The 23,676-nt window shown below is 38.7% G+C and overlaps 1 protein-coding gene across 1 annotated transcript in view; it reads right to left on the minus strand.

The window, feature by feature from the left end:
• The window catches only part of TMPRSS2 (transmembrane serine protease 2), a 36,751-nt gene that overhangs the window by 7,354 nt on the left and 5,721 nt on the right, over nucleotides 1-23,676 (minus strand). Inside the window, 9 exon segments of the mRNA XM_032220285.1 lie at nucleotides 1,254-1,428; nucleotides 2,530-2,573; nucleotides 3,067-3,123; nucleotides 3,125-3,175; nucleotides 4,462-4,591; nucleotides 7,219-7,338; nucleotides 7,814-7,897; nucleotides 8,764-8,962; nucleotides 9,269-9,325. Coding sequence (XP_032076176.1) covers nucleotides 1,254-1,428; nucleotides 2,530-2,573; nucleotides 3,067-3,123; nucleotides 3,125-3,175; nucleotides 4,462-4,591; nucleotides 7,219-7,338; nucleotides 7,814-7,897; nucleotides 8,764-8,962; nucleotides 9,269-9,283 — 875 coding nt within the window. The 5' untranslated portion in view covers nucleotides 9,284-9,325.

The following is a 23,676-nucleotide window of genomic DNA, read 5'->3' on the forward strand; positions in this document are numbered from 1 at the left end:
TAAACACAACCTATTACTGCCCTATCAGTAACAAATGTCAAGTGATTAAGAACCTATAATATATCCAAGTTAGAATTTGAGATATAGGTAACCACAATGAACTTCCTAAAAAATTTAAGCCTTTGGAGAATATGGATAACCCATGAAGAGGAGAAAGGAGACAGTTGAGGCAATATTTAATCAAAAGGGGATATGATTTTATGGATATTTTCTAAGAAGCATTACAAATTTTTATTTCAGTAGATTTGGGCAAGTAAATTATTTATTAAATTTACATGCTATCCATATTTCCAATAAGGCAACACAGGTACATGTCCTTCATTCAAAATTTAAAAAAAACACAATTTCATCCAGACATTAAAGGCTATGAAACAAAGATATATGTTTAATCCTACCACTCTTTAATATATACTCCAATTAAAACTTTCTAAAGAGTCAACACCATGCATTCAACCTAAATGACGGCCACTTCCCAATTCTAATGTATGTCAATGATGCAGTACTTCTCTCCCTGTCCTATATAGATATGAAGTGATGATGCTACCTAGTTTGGGTAGTGAAACATCTGCAAGGATACAACCAAGCTTGGAGAGCACTAAAGACCCCTCATTTCATCCCTGAATTACAAATATTCTCCTTATTGATTGTTAAATGATAAATCGTAAGTTGAGGACTACCCATGTTTCCCTGAAAATAAAACTGGGTCTTATATTTATCTTTGGTCCAAAAGACCCATTAGTACTTATTTGGGGGGAATATCTTATCAGGACCCCTGCAGCCAGGCCACTCACACCCCGCCATCTGCTTCACCTTGTAGCAGTGGCATAGGCAGCAGCAGCCCCGTCGAGCAGGAGGCCGCACCCACTCTGTCCCACCATCTGGTTGCTCGAGCTGAAGCAGGTGGTGCGTTGTGGGTGGCCTGGCTGGGGATCCTGAGGTGTGTGGTACACGTGGGAAAGTTCCATTACCACCTGCCTCGCCTCATTTTGTGGTGCCTGCTCCGCTGCAACGGGTAACCAGACGGCATGGATGGGCTCTTAACTGGGGCTTATTTTGGGGGTAGAGCTTATATTAGGCGTACTCTAAAAATATGCTAGGGCTTATTTTTTGTTTGGGTCTTATTTTCAGAAAAATACAGTATCTATAATTTAAGTTGCAGCTAAAGTATAAAATCACAAATTATACTCTCTTTTTGCAGAATAGTGTTGAAATAATTTTTTTAAAAGTTCTGGGAGAAATTGTTTAGAACTTACCCTTCTACACAATGAGCTGCTGTTACTATCCATTCAGGGGTGATAATAGATCCTCCACAGAGATGAGTTTTCTGGATATGAAGGCTGACTTGCCACGGCCATTCTCCAGATAATGCAGCATTTCCACCCACAATTCTGTTTCTGGGACTCGTACGTTTATATGAAAGGCCACACTCTTGTAAAACATAATTAAGAAAAAAATGATCTTCTTCTAGGTACTAATTCCTGATTTCCCTATGTCTTATTTTGTATCAACAAAAATGTCAATATTCCTATTCTATCTTTTGGTGGAAGAATACATGAAATATCAATTGTAACATTTTAAAAATACAGTTACAGCACCTTTAGTTTGATTATATATATGGATGCCTTTTATTTTAGTTCAGGCAGGTATTTTCATTTCAGAAGTGTGGAAGAACAGTACCATGTTTCCCTGAAAATAACTCCTAAGCAGAAAATAGGCCCTAGACTAATTTTTAGCATGCTCCTAATATAAGCCTACCCCCAAAATAAGCCCCAATTAATGTCATCATCAGCTAGGGGTGGGTGGGCCTGGCCCGCACTGGAGATGGTGAGGGCACAGAGGCCAACTTACCTGGCAGCAGCCACAGCCCATACAGTGCAGGTAAGTTGATTACTTGTACAAGCAGAGGGAGAGATGGGGAGAGGCACACAATCCAGATGCACAGGATGAGCTGTGGGAAAGCTGAAAGATGGTGGGATGGAGTGGGCGGGTGGCTGTAGGAGCTTCATCTTCATGAATCTCAGCTTTCCTGCAGCTCATGCAGCGCCTTCCCCTGCCTCTGCCTCCGCCCTCTGCTTGGGCAGGTATACAACTCACCTACTCTGCACGGGCTATGTAACCGAGTGCTCTGAACAAGGGGCGGCGGGCTGAAGCAGGATGCCATTGGTCCCCACACACTCACCATTTGTTGTGCTCACGCTGGGCGCGGGGCAGCCATGCTAATCACCCTGATATCATGTTTCTCTGAAAATAAGCCCTAGTGCTTATTTTGGAGCCCAAAAATATAAGACCAGGTCTTATTTTCGGCAAAACATGGTAGTTTATTTTTATTTGGGGAACCACGGCTTCATATGGCAGCCATAAAAATGAAGTCTCAGAATCTCCTAGTGATGAGTACATTTTGTCTAAACCTCAACCCAAATCTGCATAATTTATAACTACATTTTTCTAAAGTTAATCACAACAAAAACAACATCTATCCAAGTAAAAAAAACAATTATTTAAATACTTAAATAGAGTTATAATACTTACCTATGCATCGCAGGGATACCACTTGCTTTGATGGACACAACTTGCTGTAGCACAAAGAAATCAAATGAAATTTGAATATATGAACTTATTGAGTATATATATTTACGTAGGCTTTTCATATTTGTCCTCAGTGGATGGGAACCATATGATGTAATCTACACATACATACAGTAATAATAACACAAGATTTGGAACAATGTCAAATAGTGTATGAATATAGTTAATAAAGGTAGATAAATGTATTGATTTCTCCTAACTTATCAGAAGATTCTTTCCTGGCAGGGTACCAATTGTATGAAATCTCCTAATCAGTCCACCTATGGATTTGTATTCATTCAAGCCCTATGCCACGAATTCAATATATATTGTGGATTCCAAATAGCACAGGTGTAAACATAAAGGGGAATCCGGATTAATTTCATCACAGGTTTTTAGTTCCACTCCCATTTTGGAATTCTAAAATTTTACTTTCCCTCACACCCCCTCTCTCTATAACATAACATAATTTATATGTATAAAAACAATAAACACGCACACCTGCTGTACAATTTCTTATACAGTCTATGTCGTCCAGCACTAGTATTGACCCTCAAATGTTTGTAGACCAGTGATAGCTGGAATTGCCGTGCTGCTGAAATAGGGTTTTCCTGCCAAAAATATAAAAATCAGTTAAATATGTCAAATCTCAACAAACTTCTAATTTCACCAAAATTGTAGGGCTTGAAAGAGGCGCCGCATGAGAGCCGCCTGGAATTAAAGTGGCGGCCCCGCCAGACGCCCGTGCGCCATTAGAAGTGTTCCGAGCCCAAATTTAGACTTCCTCGGCTGTTTGCTTCTGAAAATGGACGCCCTTGAATCTGTATACTGAGCGTGACACCCCTGCTGACCCAGGGATAGGACAGACAGCTCCCGGCCTGCGGAGGGGAGGGTGATCGCCCCACAGGGCTCTCCCCAACCGCGCGAGGCAGAATACTGTCTCTGGGGCCCCAGTAGTAAAATTCTTCAATTAGCCAATTTTTAGAATGAATTTAAAAAGAATTTAAAATCCCCAATTAGCCAAAACATCAAATTTAAACGAACCAAAGGAACAATTCCTTACCTAAATCCACTCAAACCAGTGCTTGGACCAAAAGACTGAGAGGAAACTGGGCAAGAACAGAAGGCAGGAGTAAGAAGTTTGCTCTCAGTCTTTGGACCAATCAGGCTTTGAGAATACCCACACGTGACCACTCCCTCTCTTCCACTGGAAAATTGTGCATTCTGTTTCTAGAATCAAACTTCCTCAATACATGCCAAAGTGAAAGAAACATATATTTGCAGCCTTTTAATCCAACACTGTAAAGTCCCTTTAAAGATTTTATGTATTTTGAGCGTAACTAAACTTTTAGTCTTTCAGCCAGCATATCAATGTTTGAGTGTAGAACTTCATTTTTTTGCACAGTGGCTAAACAAAACTACTTTTTCCTCTGTAATATCTGGAAATAAATTTGTAAGCTCGGTTCATTTACATTAAAGTACTCATAAATATAGTAAGGAAATCCTTTCCCAAAATAATGTACTTTAAAAATAGTCAGCATTTTTTAATGTCAGAGCTGTGCCATGATAAAAATTTTCTTTGCTCCTTAGCAGTATCAAATATAGAGGCAAGTGGTACAACTCTTATTCCAGATTCTTCTTGGATGTCTGCCACTTATCATGGCTTAAAGGGTAGGATGAAGGTAATAGGATCCTGACTTTTTGAGGTGAAAGCAATAAGGTAATGAGTCTAACCAACACAATAATTTAAACGGGGCAGTGGGGAACAGATGCATCTGCTAAACATTTAGTGGTACTCAGCTAAGGAATTTAAATTTTCTTAATATATTTCTCAATAGTAATTTATTCCCTTTATATTATTGCAAAAGAGTGAAGAAAATTCAGTATGTTTCTTACGAGTCATATCCCAAGTCTTCACATGCAGTCTTTCCATGTTTATTATTCCAATCATCATAGCATATAGAGTACCAATCTTTGTTTTCGGATGAATAGACTTCCAAGAGAAATTCTGGTCCATAAAGTCTAACTACAATAATAAAAATGAAGGAATGATGTTAAAAATGAATAACCATGATGCTAATGTTTTTGGAAGTTTTAGAACCATGCCAATATATAAATAATTGACATGTCTATGGAGATTGTCATCATCCAGGTCATAGTGCCCCTAAGGTGCTTTTTCCAAAAGGCAACTGGACTTTCTTGGTTTTTCCTTTGAAAATGTTTTGCTTCTCATCAAGGAAGAACTGAAGAAGCTTCTTGGATGAAAAGTGCAATGTTTTCAAAGAAAAAAACAAGAAAGTCCAGTTGCCTTTTGGAAAAAGCACCTTTGGGACAAAATAATTTATAGTTTCTACATATTCAAAGAGTTATATGCATCTATAATTTTGTTTCGATGAACATAGACCTGTCTTTTTTTTTTTTTGCACCACTACCATCTGCCAATCATACTAAGCTTATGAAAGAGGAACAAGGAAATTGCTGAAACACCCTTGTTCCTCCATAAAAAAAGAGAAAAATGCTGCCAGAGGCTTATTTGGAAAACCTCAGGGCAGGACATCTGTTGTCATTTCAGCATGCAGAAGGTAGGGATTGCTTATGGCTGACAGTAGTTATGGGCACCTAATAATAATGAATTATATTTTTACAAATATACATATAGTTCTCATTCAAACATAATATATAAATAGTTAATCAAGTGCTTATATTTACCATTTTAAAAACACCAGATTACATCAATGTTTAATCATGCCTAAGTATTATTCTATTTCTTGTGAATCATTTTTGCAGCCACACAGTATATTCATATCGACTCAAAATGGAAAATAAGATAAATGTATTTCTTAGTGCAAGGTATATTAGATTAAGCTAGCATTCTAGAACAGGGGTACCCAACTCCCGGGCCACAGCCTGTTCGGAACCAGGCCACAGACGTGGCCTGCTGCAGTTCCACTTATGTGTGCAGAGGCAAATGGGCACACGTGAAGCTTCATTTGTGCAAGCAGTGCATGTGCACTTGCCACCATTTGCACAGGACCATCTCCTCTCCCCACCACCAATCTGTAAAGCCAGAAAGGTTGGGGACTGCTGTTCTAAAACACAGATCATGTGATTGCATCCATTCCTGAAAACGTAAAAGCTATGGGCCTCCTGCCACCCATCTTTTACCTAATGATCAAATTCTTATACCAGTAATATGGACTATAATCTCCATTTTGAATTAGAAATATTATGACTGAAGAATTCAGTTAAATTTTCAGATTGGCTAGCTTGCTTCTTCCTTAGTGCTACATTTTTAATGGGTTACAGCTGAAGTCCTTGGCAATAAGATAGTTCAATATATAGTAAAAAGCACTTTTGCTAAACATGTTTGGATCCTGCTGTTGCAGATGTTGAGGTTCATGAATATTTACCTCTATGAAAGAATTGAACATTAAAAATATGTGGCAAATTTTTTATTGAAAGTATGGATTAAATCTGAAGTAGTTATGGTACTTTAAATTTGTAATGATTATTTTATGGGGATTTTTTTTGATTTCAGGCAGAATTTTGATTGCCTAATTCTCAGCAGTGATTTCCTAATGCTCAACAGAAGCATCTCTTAATGAATTAATATAGACCAAATGTTTCAAAAGATAACCTGAGATGCTTTTTCTTTTGAGAGAAATAGTGCTGAACTAAACCTACAGTGTATATGTCTAAAAGATTACAAGAATACTTTTAACAGATAAAATCATTTACCGTATATTCCTGATATATGAACTAAAGAATTGGAATATCTGATAATGGATTATTAGTGGTCACTTGTTTTAAAGAATGTTAAATTAGTCTCATTAGACATAAGACTGAAACTAATTCATACGAAGATTTTACTTTGAGTTTATTAGATGCTCCAAAAATTAAGTCCTTGCACTTCTCTGAAACAAACATAATACAGATAGTCCTCAACATATGACCACAATTGAGCCCAAAATCATGTTGTTAACTATGACATTTGTTAAGTGAGTTTTGCCCCATTTATGATCTTTCTTGCAACAGTTGTTAACTGAATCACTGCAGCTGATAAGTTAGTAAATCGGTTGTTAGATGTATCTAGCTTCCCCATTGATTTTGCTTGTCAAAAGGTTGCAAAAGACAATCACATGACCTTGGGACACAACAATGGTCATATGTATGAACCAGTTGCCATGCATAGGAATTTTGATCACATTATTTTGGGGATGCTATAAAGCTCGTAAGTAAGAAAAACGGTCATAAATCACTTTTTTCAGTGCTATTGTAACTTTGAACTGTTATAAATTGAGGACTGCCTGTAATCTTTACAGACTCTAAGATATCCATACAATTAACATGCAAAGGTGCTACAGCTGGAAGCTGGAATCAGGTTATTACTGGCTGAAAATATAGCGAGACTATATTTTCCTATGTTTGTAGGCCTTCCACAGCTAATCCTGCAGATTCTGAATAGAGCGAGAAATCAGGATGAGATAAACTGTACTATTGCAAAGTTTCTTGAAAAACTCAGTAGCTGCTATCCATGAGATTAGGTTCGCTGCAGAATTAACTTGCTAGATATAATTAGGTTGTGGGTGGTTTTAAGGGGGGAGATTTATAGGCAAAGTTTCGAAGTCAGAAAACGTCATTATTCATTCTTACCACAACGAGTTTCATCTTCACCATTAGGGCAATCTTTTATTCCATTACACCATTGAGATGGCAATACACACACTCTGAGTGAACCACATTGTATCTTGGAGCCAAAACAACTATCTGTCACTATAAAGAAATGTAGAAACATGATGAGATCACAAAAATAAATCAGCAAAGCCATTGTTTAAAATGTGTATTCTATTTTAAGGACTATCATAAAAATAGTACCTTAAGCACATTCTAGTATCAGTTCCATTGGATTTTAGATGAGATCTTAACACAGTGAAAAAAGATTAGGAAGTTTTGTCATCTGAATTTTTTAAAAATTTTTTTAATGGAGGTAAGTCATTGTTATTCTCAGAAATAGAATAATTTACATAATTATGCTAAATAATTTCACCAAAAATGTTATTATAGTGCCATTAGAATCAAACTGTTTCTAACTTCAAAATCTATAAAGCAAGATAGGATAATGTAATGGCATAAAAGACTCAACACCACCGCCATACAATTTAAGCAGATCATAATTCTAAAAGGACACACAGTGATAGGTACAGCCATGTCAAAATGTTGTATAATCAAAGCTTTTATGCATTCTTACCAAAATACCAGATGAGAAAAGCAGAAACTCCAGCTCCTATTATTAGTACACTAATTGATAGGAAATACAGTGCCCTTTTGGTTCCTGTAGTTAAAGAGGAAAAAAATGTGCCCATGTAATTTTAAAGGAAGTTTGTTTCTAAACATACCATCAGTTTACTAAACGTCTAATAATGGCTTTAAATTCCATTATTAACTAAATATGAACATGTTTTGAAATAGTTTCAGAAGGATTCCCTAAACTGTGCCTCCATATTGCTACTTGTTACATTAACCATAGCACTCTTTTAGCTGTTTTCTAGTGAACCTGAGCCTGGTTTCCAACAAACAATGGTGTCCATTTACCAGTCTTTCTGGGAGACTTTGTAAGCCATCCAGTGTCACTTTGGATAGTGGGACAGACATCAGATTAATTAATTAATTAATTAATTAAATACATAGACACATACATACATTTACAATGCTGTTAACAAACAGTTATTTTTGTCCTTGGTTAGCTCTCACTGAACCTCTGGAGAAATAACTTTAACATGACGCACTGGCGCTGCTCTTTGTTTGTTCAGATTACTTTGCTACATGCCCTGCCACAACTGCAAACAAATTCTCTACAGTCAACCTGCGTAGAACTCACACCCAAGGTCTTTTTGGAAACTAAACTGGAAAATCTACCCCATAAGCATTTCTTTTCCTTATTAGCAATAAAATAAAATAAATGACATAAATTTATTTCTTTTAATAAGAAAAAAAAATCTTATTAGCCAAGGCAACTTGAAGATCAGGGTCGGCAAACTCATCAATTACTTACTTTGTACTGTTGCAATAGTAGGATCCTAATCATATAAAATATATCTGAAACATACGACTCAACCAAAGTACTCTTAAAACATACCCAAATTGGGCCTAATTTGCATCAAAACATTTTTAAAAAAATAAAAGGGAAGCAAAGCTTACTTGGTGTACATTTTGCAGATTTTGTCTGTAAAACTGGTACTGGGATTGACTGTTGAGTAGAAACTCTTGGAACATAATGAGGCACTGATGAAGGATAATATGTAGGCGTGTAATGAGGATACATATTATAATCTCTGGTAAATCTTGGAGGAACATTTTCTGTTTGGTATGCATAGTTTTCATAATATGGAGCTGGCCTCTAAATAATCACAACAGAAAGACAAACAGAAAATAAGCAGTTGTAAGCTCCTATAACCCAGCAGTTCTACATAAAACCTCTAAACTAAAAACCAGAAGTCCTAAAAGCTGTTGCTTGCAAAAGTTTATTCCTTTAAATAAAAAGTGTTGACCTGTAAAGGTCAGATTCCTTCTGAATTTTGGCTACTACAGACTAACCCAGCATTCCTCCCAAGGTAACTAACTAATACTTGAGAAATCTTTCCCCATAAACAGGTACACCTTTACCAACCACTGCAATAGCATACTTTTGAGACCACTCACTTACCAAGTTAGATGCCATCTTGATTTTCGGCAACTGGATTATGGCAAGTTTGTTATAAACCTATGAAAACAGGAAAAGGTTTTCTATTTTTGTTTTTATTTAAAAATGAAAATTTAAATTACCGAGCCCTTATTTTAGTAAGACTATTCATCAGATTCCAGCACACATACAAAGGTAACCAAATATGTGGCTATTGGGAAAAATACTATTTCTATAAAAGCTCAATGCCTGCCACAAACCCTGGATTAGATTTCATGCAGAGATTTGTCTCTTAACAAACATAAAAATGGAACATTTACTATTTTGCTGATAATGTATGCATACCACTCAGTAACAGAGCTGTTAGACTGTCTCCTAACCGAACATTAAACATTTGAATTGCAATAAAATAGCAATGCAGCAGTTACATAAAGATAGTTTAAAGCAGTGGTAGTCAACCTGGTCCCTACCGCCCACTAGTGGGCGTTCCAGCTTTCATGGTGGGCGGTACGGGTTTTGTCCGATACTGAAGCACATTCCTTTTTCAAATTTAATTGACTTCCCTACTTTATAAATCACCATTACTGTGGAACCGGTGGGCGGTTAGAAAATTTTACTACTAACAGAGATACAAAAGTGGGCGGTAGGTATAAAAAGGTTGACTACCCCTGGTTTAAAGCAAAGAGCAGCTTAACGAATGGAGAAAGGAAAATATTAACTGGCATTAAGGGAAAGAACACAACTGTGTGTCCCTGGGGGAGATCCCATGGGAGGAGAGTTCTGAGAATTTGCCAAGGAACAACTGTGTAATTAAATACTGCACACACTTGCAACTATGTAATTAATTCTGGAGTATCTGGCAGTGGCAAAATTGATCAGAAAAGCAGACAAAAGATACATATTTTGTTATTAGCCTTTGTGTTTAATCTAAATACAGAAATGGCTATATTAAATTGGGAATAATTGCAATGATCAGTGATGGCAGTGAATATTCTTATTTTATCTTGTGGGATAAGCACTAAAATTAAAGGAGGCCCCTTTTTATGTCCAATCAGCTCTTACTCACAGATGTAGTTCAATTTCATTAAGCGGCTGAAGCATCAGTATCTTATCTAAGCAACATTTGGCAAAACTTTGCTTCTGTTATAAAATCTGGTGATAAAATATAAATGCTATCCATTGCTGGTGGTTGTATTTTTTTTTGTACTCGTTTTATGCTTTCCTTTTTTCTGTTTGTTACATAAAGTCTAAAAAAATACATCAACCACTGCATATTAACAAGAGGCCATAAAAATAAAAATGTAGCAACGCAAGAAGCAGATGCAGTTGGTAACAATAGCAACTATGAGCTCAAATCGCAGCCACAGAGATTTCTGCATGAGTGTTCCTTATTAGCAATAGCAATAGCAGTTAGACTTATATACCGCTTCATAGGGCTTTCAGCCCTCTCTAAGCAGTTTACAGAGTCAGCATATCTCCCCCAAAGTCTGGGTCCTCATTTCACCTACCTCGGAAGGATGGAAGGCTGAGTCAACCTTGAGCCGGTGAGATTTGAACCGCTGAACTGCAGATAACAGTCAGCTGAAGTGGCCTGCAGTACTGCACCCTAACCACTGCTCCATCCTGGAATGACTAAATTTAAAGGTTCAATATCTTGGATATTTGGGGTCCATTTTTCTTTTCAGACAAAGCCTGGAGTAAGATAGGGGCTCTGAGGAGCATCAGGTTTGGAAACAATAATTGCTGGAAACAATAATTGTAAACTACAATATTTTGAAATGACAACAATAACTAACAATAACAGGAAAGGATAATGTAATCAGTTGTAATGACTATTCAACAAAGCCAAATAAAACAAGCAAATATGGCAGTTACTCAAAGAAACAAGAGAAGATGCTGTGTACTAGTGCTGAATGCTAGGAACCTATGGGCCAAAATGAGAGAACTGGAATGCCTGATCTTAGATGATAGGATCAATGGTGGGCATAACAGAAACCTGATGGATTTGAGAAAATCAGTGGGCATGGTTCTTTCTGGTTATAAACCTTATAGGACAGACAGGAAAGGATGTAGTGGGAGGTCTTGTCTTCTAGGTAAGAGACCAGTGAATCAAGTTATCAGGTAGTCACATATAGAAAACATACTAGGCTTTATCGATAAATGGAATCTACCCTTTTATTTCAAGGCCCTTAAGTTTATGAGGGACTTTATCAAAAGTTTTTTCTTCCTTTTCAGAATCTAAGTAGACAGGTCTACTAGCTTGCCTTTATCTATATGTTTAATTAACACCCCAAAAAACTAATACATTAGTTAGACAGAATTTAGTTAAGCCAAGTTGGGTAAACGTGAACAAGGCCTATATCTCTAAATGTTTAGTAATTTTATCTTTAACAGCAGTTTCCACCATCTTCACCAGAACAGATATTAAGCTGACTGGCTTCCCCATGAGTCTTTTCTTTAAAATTGTAGTTACATTAGCCACCTTCCAGTTCTCAGCTATAGAAGCAGAGTATAGAGCAGAGGGGTCAAACTTGCAGTATCACAGCGACATCATATGATGTATTGAGACTTTTCCCCCCTTTGCTAAACCGGGCATGGGTGTGGGCAGCACATGATGCATCCGGTCCGCGGGCCACAAGTTTGACTGCCCTGGTGTAGAGAATTGAAGATCCACAACCTTAGCTTTAAGTTCGTTAATAACACTTGGGGGATGCTATCAGGGCCTGAAGTTTTATATTCTCATGCAGATAACTAGTAAGCAATAGGAAACTAGGAGTAGGAGTAAATGAACATTTCTCATAATGATGGGATGTAACTCCCCTGGGGTTGTGTCCTAATTCCAGTGGTTTTTAATGTATTTATGAATGATCTGGAATTTTGTATGATTAGTAGAATAGCCAAAACTGATGACATAGATTGCTCAGACTGGTAAAAACAGTAAGGGATTCTGAAGAGTTCCAAATGGATTATTTTCACATTAGGAGAACGAACATCAAAATAGAAGATGCCATTCAACATGAACAAATTGTAATGATGCACTTGGCACCAAAAATCCTAATTACTGATACAAACTAATGGGATCAAACCTAACAGTGACTGATGAACAAAGATATCTTAGATTAATGGTAAACTGTTCAATAGCACATAATTCAACCTTAGAATTTACTACAAGATGTATCAGGTTGTTTGGATTAAAAGTTTTTTTAGATCAATTCATGAAAATCAAGAACTGTAATTTGACTGCCTCAAAAGGCCATCTTTTGGGAGATTAGAGGGCCTCCTTGTGTAGTTGATTGGCCAAGTAAAACAGATTGCAGATTAGATGGGATAGAGACCAGATCCAGCAGGACACTGCTTATGGTCTTATGTGGAGCTGGTACAACACTGAAAACATTAGTATTCAGGGAAATGTAGCTTATTTATTTTTACACTCCTATGGCAGAACATATGGTTTATAAGAATTATATAATTCAGCTTTGCTTGCTACAATATGTTGAAAATTTTAAAAAAACCTACAGAACAACTCAATCCCTTCAATGGTACTCTGCAACTTCATAGCACATCTAATAATCCAGAAGTTTGATTCAGATAAATACAGACATATTGAATGTGCTTATTCAGAAGTGTTAGTGTTCAGTGGAACTTATTCAAGATAAGTATGCATAAGATTAATTTCAAATGTATCCAAGAAGAAAACTGCAATAAAATTTGCCTGACAAGCTTGTTCTCCTACCTCCATTTGCTCAAGACTAATTCTCACTTAACTCAATAACAATTCCTTATTTAATGGATTATATGACATATACTACATTGCCCTTTCCTGAAAGTAATTAAAAAAGAAGCAATGTATGTTGTAAGTCTATAAGTTCTTCCTTTCTTATAAATGCATTTTCTACATAATATTGTACACATTGCTCTCAAGTTTCTCTGAATCAGATTTCAAATTGGTGTAATAGGAGTTTCTAAGAGTCTTTGTCATGTCCTGCTAATTCACAAATAATTTGCATGCTGAAAACCAGATCTTTTTAGATACTCTTCTTTTGAGTCAGGCACATGTATTCAGATCAGTAATTTACAGCTTGAACTATATAACCGGAATGTTAAGAACATACAAGGAAGTAGAAATCAATACCAACCCAGTGAAATGATTGACACAAGCAGCACGTCTGAAGGAAAATCAAAATAACATCCTAATACAACTGCAGTGTTGCTATTTTAGGGTCATGTGATGAAATTCATTGACCATACAGATTCCAAGGGCTATTGTTATAATTAGGATAATTCCAGGTAGAGATTTATTGATCTAGTCTGTAATTTCAATACATACCATGTCTCCCCATAAATAAGACAGGGTCTTATTTTCTTTTGACCCCCGAATTAAGAGCTTGGCCTTATTTTTGGAGAGGTCTTATTATTTTTGAGGTGCAGGAGCTGGCGAGCATGGTCACCTCATGGCTGCTGCTGTGTTGCAATATTTTTGAGGAGGGCTTATTTAGGGGGAGGACTTATTTTAACACATGCCCTCAAAAGCCCAATTGGGCTTATTATCCGGGGAGGTCTTATTTTCAGGGAAACAGGGTAACATACTGTTTTTTTCTAGTGAATGTTTTTCAGCATATCTTTTGTCCTTAGACATTTCTCCCCCTACCTTTTAAAAAAATATTTCTGACTCAAAGAAACATTGGAAAGAAATAATGGAAAGGGACTCTGCCATTTACCAGCATGGTAATTCTCCAAACATTCAACAGGCAGAGCCAAATGTGATATTGCACAAGAAGCCAGCAAAGGAAAGATCAAGTATGAAAAGTGGCTATATCTCTTCAAAGACTGTGGAGGAAAAAAGTCCACCCAAACCTCCTTCACCCATGTCTATGGGAAAGCAGGTGGGCTTTCAATCACAACTCAGAGCTGACAGTATGTAGTCCACCCTCTACTTGCTTTACATACAGTCGAAAGAGTTCAATTTTTTACATATCAGGACATAGCAAAAATCATTTGGTCCTTAGCAGTTCTTAAAACTAGATAAATACAACCTCAGATGAACAACAACACATGACATATTATACCATGTCATCATTTATTTTACAAAAAAAGGCTGTTTTTCCCCTTTGTGTAAAGACAGATGCAAAAAATGAGTTAAGTAGTTCTGCTTGTCACCTTCTTGCCACTTTCTCCCAGCAATGGATCAATTGTTTCCTTGACTTTTTTCTTTTTAACATGTTGAAAGAAGCTTTTTTATTTTTTACTTTTGTCACAAGCCTTTGTTCATTGCGTGCCTTAGCTTTCCTCACTTCATCTTTACAGACTCGGGCTATTTGCTGGTTTTCTGCCTTAGTTATTTGCTCCTCTTTCCACTTTTTATATTTGTCCTTTTTGTCTTTCAATCTGTCAGAGAGTTCTTTATGCAGCCATGCTGGTTTGTTTTGAAAGCTGTTATTTTTTTCTTCATTGGTATTGTGCTAGACTGGGCTTTTATAATCTTACTTTTCAAAAATTCCCAAGCTTCTTAAGTTGTATTCCCCTTGAGAATTCTCATCCATGGAATCCTTCCCAAGCTCTCTCTAAGTTTATTGAAATTAGCTCTCTTAAAGTCCAAGACTCTAATTTGACTTTGTTTTTCTACTTGTGCTTGCATAATGTTGAATTACAATATTGCATGATTTAGTTTAGTTTAGTTTATTTGGATTTATAGGCCGCCCTTTTCCCTGAGGGGACTCAGGGCGGCTTACAATCATTAGGGGGGGGTGAAATTCAAAACAAACAATATGTGCACAAAATAAGTAAAATAATAAAAACACAACTTGCATTCAACATTCACACTCGGGTGGGGCAAATCGAAGACTTATCCCCAGGCCTGTTGGGATAGCCAGGTCTTAAGGGCTGCGCGGAAGGCCTGGACGGTGGTGAGGGTGCGTATCTCAACGGGGAGATCGTTCCACAGGGTCGGAGCTGCAACAGAAAAGGCTCTCCTCCGTGTAGTCGCCAGTCGGCATTGACTGGCAGATGGAATTCGGAGGAGGCCCAGTCTGTGCGATCTTATCGGTCGAAGGGAGGTAATCGGCAGAAGGCGGTCTCTCAAGTATGATCACTTGTCCCCAAGGTTTGTATAGCTTCAACACCTTCTATCATTTCATCTCTGTTAATGAGAATTAAGTCCAATATGGCTGATCTCATTTCCTTCTCTACTTTTTGGGAAACAAAGTTGTCTGCTAGGTTTATTAAGAACCTGTTGAATCTTCCAGTTAGTGCAGAGTTTGTTTCCCAGTTGATGTCAGGGTAGTTAAAATCCCCCATTACTATTGTGATGGGCTTTCTACATACCTTAGTTAGTTGACTGGTAAAAAGTTCATCTATTTCCTCTGTTTCGTTGGGTGGCCTATAGTATAGACCTATGACAATGTCATTTCCCTCTCTTTAATATTGACCCAAATGCATTCAAGATAATTTTCATTATTGTTGTGCTCTATTTTTGTAGAGATGTAGTTATTTCTTATATATAGTGCAACTCACCTCCTCTTTTATTTGATCTATTTCTTTTAAATAATTTTAATCCCTCTAGTTCTTTGTTCCATTTATGGGTTTCATCCCACCAAGTTTCCGTAATGGCAACAACATCATATCTGCCCTCATTTACTTGAATTTGGATTTCACCCTGTTTATTCCTCATACTCTGTGCATTGGTGTATTGACATTTGAGTCCATTTCGATTGACCCTGGATTTACATAATCTGTGTTGTGCCTGATTGCCCTTACTTTCTTGCCACTTTTATACCTTTACACCTTAATACTTTGACTATCTTCTAGAGATAGTTCACCTTGCTGATGATCAATTAATCACCTGACTGCTGCTTAGCCTTTCACACATATGGAAACAGTAATGATGTAGTTACTTTTTTACACATGGCTTCTCCATTTTGGCTTCCTTTGTGTAAAATAAATGACGACATAGTTTAATATGTCATGTGTGGTTGTATTTACCTACTTTTAAGAACTGCTAAGGACCAGATGGTTTTTACTATGTCCTGATACAAAAAAACCATAGAACTCAGAGGGTATACTTACTTTTTCACATGACTATAAGCACAACACAGCATAGAGGAGACCCAGAGATGCAATGTATTATTTTAATACACACACAAGCGCGCACACACACACGCACAAAAACATAGAGGTCTCCTACAAAAAAAGTCACTCTGCAATTTTTCTTATATTTGATTAAATGTAGATTATGAGCAAATACATATCTTGAGCCAAAGGCTAACAACAGATACCATGTTACCTGACTATTCATGCTGTAATGGATTCTATTTGAGCTGAGGATGCCATAACATATAAAGATAAATCCCTTTTCTAACACTAATTACAGTAATACTATCCTAAGCCTTAGACTACAGCACTCAAAGCTACCTTTGAAGAATTTCTCACCTATCAACACTACCTCTTATTTATCTGAGACAGTAGTATTAGTATTAGTATTTATTAAACTTGTATGCCGCCCTATTCCCAGAACAAACACATGGGGAAGGGGCAATACAAAAACGAACAAGACAAACAGAATACAGAGACAGATTAAAAATACAACAAACACAGCAATTCAAGTGGGGCCAGGAACTCAACAGCCCCAGGCCTGCCGGAACAGCCAGGTCTTGACAGCTATGCGGAAAGCCTGAAGGGTGGTGAGGGTCCTAATCTCCATGGGGAGATCGTTCCAGAGGGCCGGAGCAGCCACAGAAAAGGCCCTCCCCCGGGTGGTCGACAGTCGACACTGGCTAGCTGATGGTATCCGGAGGAGGCCTAATCTGTGGGATCTAATTGGTCATAGGGAGGTAATTGGCAGGAGGCGGTCCCTCAAGTACACAGGTCCGATACCATGTAGGGCTTTAAAAGTAACAACTAGCACCTTGAAACGCGTCCGGAGTCCAATAGGCAGCCAGTGCAGCTCGTGGAGGATAGGTGTAACGTGGGTGTACCAAGGTGCACCCACAATCGCTCGCGCGGCTGCATTCTGGACAAGCTGAAGTCTCCGAATGCTCTTCAAGGGCTGCCCCATGTAGAGCGCATTACAGTGTTATATCATAAATTCTTCAAATGGGTCAAACGGCTTTCAGCTCTTCCAGTAGATCAAGACAAAAAGCAAATACAAGGATTACAGGAATCCTCATCTATTGTTGTAGGATGCAATAACAGTATCTTGAAAACCTGTCCTAATTTCTCTCTGCTCATTTGCTCCTAACAGAATTGTTCTTTTTCTTCTCTCAATGGTTCATCTACCCATATCTCAAAGTTATCCCTAAATTTATTTAATATTAGTCACATATTTCATTTGGGCATGAGGAACAATTTACATTGGACTACACAGCTCCTGTACCATAACGGAAAGCATACATTCCTGCTAAAAAAAAATAGAAATCATTTTCACATTTTAAAATAGCTTTCCATATTCAGTATCCAAATATACAATTTGCAGGTTTGAGCCAAATTAGGCTCAAACCTGCAGGTAGAAGACGACTCAGGGTAAATGAAAAGGGTAAAGCAATATTTCACTACTCCAGAACGGCTGTCATTGTTTCAAGAGGTGGAACTCCGGTATCTTTTTTCTTTTACTAGTTTAAAAAAAATCATGTTTAGGATTAAAAATTGTGCCATATGGCAGAGTAAGCTGCTGTCATCCAGTGCAAGTATACTGCAATCAGATTTATTTAATCTTTGAAGAATTTTGGAAGGAAAGGACAAAAAATGAAAAACCAATTCATAGGACATTATTTGAAAGGACAAGATCAAGATTGTTTAAAGTAAAAAGAAAGTGTACAAAGTTGATTTACTTGATAGGGTAATCTGGTAATCATTTTGGACTTTTGGTGATCAGGACTGAAACAAGGCTTTATGAATTTGTTATAGATAATGGGATATGGGAAGAGAAAGTGTTAAGTTACTAAAATAGTTTGTATTTGTGATGAAGGGAGTACCGTATATACTCGAGTATAAGCCGACCCGAATATAAGCCGAGGCACCTAATTTTACCCCAAAAAGCTGGAAAAGTTATTGACTCGAGTATAAGCCTAGGGTGGGAAATGCAGCAGCTACCGGTAAATTTCAAAAATAAAAATAGATACCAATAATGTTTTTGAATATTTATTTCAAAGAAAAAATAGTAAACTAGCTCTGTAAGATAAATAAAGATATGAAATTAATCAAGTATTGCATTTATTTTTCAAAATGAATGTACAATTTTTTTTGTATTATTTAAGTTTTGTACCCCATCAAGGTATTCAAAGCAGTTAACAGATTTTTTTAAAATTGAAATCTACTTAAAAACTGGTGTTAATTTAATTCAAAAAGCCTGGCTAAAAAGCAATAGCAATAGCAATAGCAATAGCAGTAGACTTATATACCGCTTCATAGGCCTTTCAGGCCTCTCTAAGCGGTTTACAGAGAGTCAGCATATTGCCCCCAACAATCTGGGTCCTCATTTTACCCACCTCGGAAGGATGGAAGGCTGAGTCAACCCTGAGCCGGTGAGATTTGAACCGCTGACCTGCTGATCTAGCAGTAGCCTGCAGTGCTGCATTTAACCACTGCGCCACCTTGGCTCTTGGCTCTAAAAAGGGAATTATCCTTTTCTAAAACCAAAAAAGAAAGAAGAACTGCCACAGGATTGTATTCCATAGTATTTAATCAATGCATAGCTTTCAAATGTAATCCAAATTATATATCTAAACAACATTATAAATCATTTAAATATCAGAAGATTCGAGCATTGTTTTTTCTGATCTCTTGGCAGAAAGAATTTGTACTGGCATTTTATGGAATTTAAAATGATTAAGTCCATGACACAAATTGCACAATAGGAAATCCAGGCCAGAATGCATTTAACTCATTGTATCACCAGGGACTAGAATTTAGCAGGCCCAGGAAAAAAAAGTACCGTAGGTAAAGCCACTTTATAGCTAAATTTGATACCATTAAAAATTAAATAGGATTAAAATCTGTGGTTTATAATTTACCAGTTGTGTCCACCCCACTCCTTTCACCGGCGTTAGCCCGCTGCACCATGGGGGGCACGTAAGAGGAAGGGGAAAATACAAGAGTGGCCACAGCTAAGCACGCGGCAACCTCGACGTCTAAGTGGGCAAGTTCACAGCATGCGCGCCCGCACGTCTGAGACAGGGCATAAAAAGGGAAAAAAAGGCTGATTGGACCCAGCTCTGTTTGGGGCGCAGGCGTGGCGCGGAGGACTTTCTTCCAACCAGCGGAACCCCCTGGCGCAATTGGGCTACGATCGGCGGCCGTCCCTGCTACAATCCACGCCGCCTGCCGCATCAGCGGAATCTACCGTAGGTAATTCAAGAGATCTTAATTTTGACAGCGTTGTTGGGATCTGCGGTGAAGAAATTACTTTAATCAGTGAGGTAAAGTTCTTTCTTTCGCTCGCCCGAGCTCTGATGAGGGGGAAAGAGAGGACTTTTCTTACACCTGCATCAGAGCTGCGGGGGGGGGGGGGGGAGAAAGGACTTTACCTCACTGATTAAAGTAATTTCTTCACCGCAGAGCCCAACAATGCTGTCAAGATTAAGATTTCTTGAATTACGGTAGATTCTGCTGATGCGGCAGGCGGCGTGGATTGTAGCAGGGACAGCTGCCGATCGCAGCCTGGCTGGGTTGGCAGGGACGGGCGGAGGGGACGCCCAGCAGTTTTTCAGGCTGCTCCCAGATGGGAAGGGAGGGGGATTGTAAACACCTTCTACACCCTGGCTCCTCCTCTTCCAGAGTTCAGGCTCTCTTTCTTTCTTTCTTTTTTTCTTTCTTTGAAAGAGAAGCCCAAATTAGCCAAAGGGGGGAAAGCGAGCGAGCAAGGGACCCCAGGAAACTAGACTCGCTTGGCTGGACTACGTACGCTCCTTGGCTTAGTTGCTTTCCGCGCGCCTGTTAATATATTCACGGAAACAAACCGCGGCAGTTTTCCCCAAGGGCAATGCCGAAGAGCAGAGCCCGGAGAGAAACCAAGGAAGTCACGGAGGGCATTTGCCACTTTCTCTAGAAGGTGATACGAGCTTCCCTTTCGAAAGGGAAGGGACGGGGGGTTGGCTGGGCTCTTCCCAGCAGGAAAGGGGGTTGTTTGAAACATTGGGACCGGGGGAGGGGTTGGTTTTGTTTTGTTTTGAAAGGAAATCTCGACCTGTTACAATCGTCCTTCCCAAATGAGCCGAGGAGGACAGCGGCGAAAAGTTTTCTCCAACATTTAGGGGAAAGTCGCGAGCAGCATTGCCCTCACAACTGAGGGGAATAACACCTTTCCACTGGGGATCGTGGCCACCTTTCAGAAACTGAGCGCAGTTTTGCGCCCGGTATTCTTGGAAGAGGTCCCGTTGGAGCCAGAGGGGTTTTTATACGAAGAAAGGAACTGCAAACAGTAAACGTGACGGCCCCAAGGAAAGGAGAGGCTGAGCCACAGGAACGAAAAGAAAAAGGGAGGGGGAAAAAACCCACCCTCTTCCCCTTCCAGGTTTTCTTAAAAAGCAGGCAGCGCTCCTTGGCCGCAGGGCTTCACAGGGACCTTTCCCCCTCCCACTGCTTCGCTCGCTCGCTCGCTTTCCCCCCTTTGGCTAATTTGGGCTTCTCTTTCAAAGAAAGAAAGAAAGAGAGCCTGAACTCTGGAAGAGGAGGAGCCAGGGTGTGGAAGGGGTTTACAATCCCCCTCCCTTCCCATCTGGGAGCAGCCTGAAAAAACTGCTGGGAGGTATGTGGTTCCTAGGTCAGCGGCGCGTGGGATCAAACTAGGAAGAAACTGGAGGTGGGGGGGAGCAGTTCGAGAGACTATGGAGAATATGGACTTCAGAGGCGGACCAGAAAGAGGTCCCGACAAAGATCCGAGGCTGAATTCGGCAGTGTTTATGGATCAGGGTCAGCCCCACCAGCTGGCGACAGGAGAGCAGAGAGGAGCGGACGGAGCAGAAGCAGCCCCAGGGCTCCGCTGCCGCTCCCCGCATTTTCTGGATGGGGATCCCTTGGAGAGGGGATTCCTTCCTGCGAGACCCCGTCCAGAAAATGCAGGGAGCGGCAGCGGAGCCCCGGGGCTGCTTCTGCTGTGTCCGCTGGACTGTGGGGCTTGGAAGGGGGCGGGAAGAGCGGCGGGGCTGGCGGTGGCCGGCAGTGGCAGGCTGGTTCGCCTCCTCCTCCTCCAACAGGCAACAGCACTGCCGGATCCAGTTGTAGACTCGAGTATAAGCCGAGGCGGCTTTTTTCAGCCCAAAAAGTGGGCTGAAAAACTCGGCTTATACTCGAGTATATACGGTAGTTATTTCTTTATATATTTCTTTTCTTTTTCCTTACTATATTTTTATTCTGCACTTATTTCTTTTTTTCCCTTTTACTTTATATTAGTTTTTATCTTTTTAAATGATGTTGCAATTTATACTAAAGTTACTATTAGTATAGTATCAAATGAGTCAGGTACGTTTTGGATTTAGGAAAAGTATTTGCTTAAGTCAGTCCGGGCTTGTTGGGGTTACATTTGGTTACTGCTCTTGAGCCAATAATCGGGGAAGTCATATACAGTTCAGCTTTGTAATATTGAGGGAAGAAGTGTGAACCTTCTCATCAGCATCAAATAAGAAAATGTAAATAATTGCAGATGCTTTGAGCATTGTTCTTTGTCAGGGTTCAGAACTTTGTTATGTCAAGTTGTTTTGTAGCCCACTGTCAGTATCATTAAAAATGCATTTGCTCTATGCGTACCTTAAAGGCTATCCACTTGGAAAGGTATTCCCCCTCCATTCCTAGCCCCCCCCCTCCAAAAATGTCTAAATATAGAAATACAGGAAGATAAGAGCCTTAGTTTGCCAATACATCCACTTAATTAGAAGTTTCTTATATTTTATGTTAGGGTTACATAAAATAATTAAATTACCTATACTACTACCATACTAAGACCAAAATTCCAACTCTGCTTCTCAGGTAAGATATCAATTGAGGCCTCCTGGTTCAAAATAGTTTTTTAAAAAAAATTTTTTTTTAATTTTCAGACAAACACAGACACACAAGACATATAACATAAAAACCTCTTCAATTACACACAGTGTGTCGATTGGTTACAAAGTCTTTCTGTGTCCTTTCCTTGGTCCTCACTTGAATTTTATCAAAATTCACATATTGACAATCAAGATATCTTTGTATACATTGTTATTATGCTTCCACCTATTCTAAGTCTTTCAATCATTTTTGCATTGATAACATTCTCTAATAGTTTCCAATTCTATGTATTTTTCCCATTATTAGTATCATCAATCTAATATACATGTATACAAATTGTTATAATTATTTAACATCCATTATGCCCAGCTATTATTACATCCTTTCAACATAAGGCATATTAAATTTAAAGTAAGTTTATATTATAACATTTTATTACATTATCCTGAAATCATCCAATGATATTATATCTTTATAATCTATTCTATTTAGAATTGTTTATCTTTTATAAAAAGGCTTTTCAACGTCATCTCCATGATCCTCACATACAGTTTGTATAAGATTTCATATTATCAATCTAGTATATATACAGGTGAAACTTAAAAAATTAGAATATCGTGGAAAAGTTCATTTATTTCAGTAATGCAACTTAAAAAGTGAAACTAATATATGAGATAAAACTCATTACATGCAAAGCAAGATAGTTCAAGCCGTGATTTGTCATTATTGTGATGATTATGGCGTACAGCTCATGAAAACCCCAAATCTATCATTTCAGAAAATTAGAATATTACCTGCAAACAATAAAACAAGGATTGTACATAGAACAATATCCGACCTCTGATAAGCATGCATATGTACTCAGTACTTGGTTTGGGGCCCTTTTGCAGCAATTACTGCTTAATGCGGCGTGGCATGGAAGCTATCAGCCTGTGGCGCTGCTGAGGTATTATGGAAGACCAGGATGCTTCAATAGCAACCTTCAGCTCTTCTGCATTGTTCGGTCTCATGTTTCTCATCTTTCTCTTGGCAATGCCCCATAGATTCTCTATGGGGTTCAGGTCAGGCGAGTTTGCTGGCCAATCAAGCACAGTAACTTAACAGTCATTGAACCAGGTTTTGATGCTTTTGGCAGTGTGGGCAGCTGAAAAATGAAGTCAGCATCTGCAGAAGGAAGCATGAAGTGCTCCAAAATCTCCTGGGAGATGGCTGCGTTTACCCTGGTCTTAATGAAGCACAGTGGTCCAAGGTCCTGTTGCTCAGTGGTCCAAAGTCCTCTTTTCTGATGAGAGCAACTTTTGCATCTCATTTGGAAATCAAGGACCCAGAGTATGAAGGAAGAATCGAGAGGCCAATCAAGCACAGTAATCCCATGGTCATTGAACCAGTTTTTGGTGCTTTTGGCAAAAGTTGCTCTCATCAGAAAAGAGGACTTTGGACCAAGTTTTCTTGATAAGTGTTAT

This window comes from Thamnophis elegans, chromosome 6 (genome assembly GCF_009769535.1).
Source record: "Thamnophis elegans isolate rThaEle1 chromosome 6, rThaEle1.pri, whole genome shotgun sequence".
NCBI lineage: Eukaryota > Metazoa > Chordata > Lepidosauria > Squamata > Colubridae > Thamnophis > Thamnophis elegans.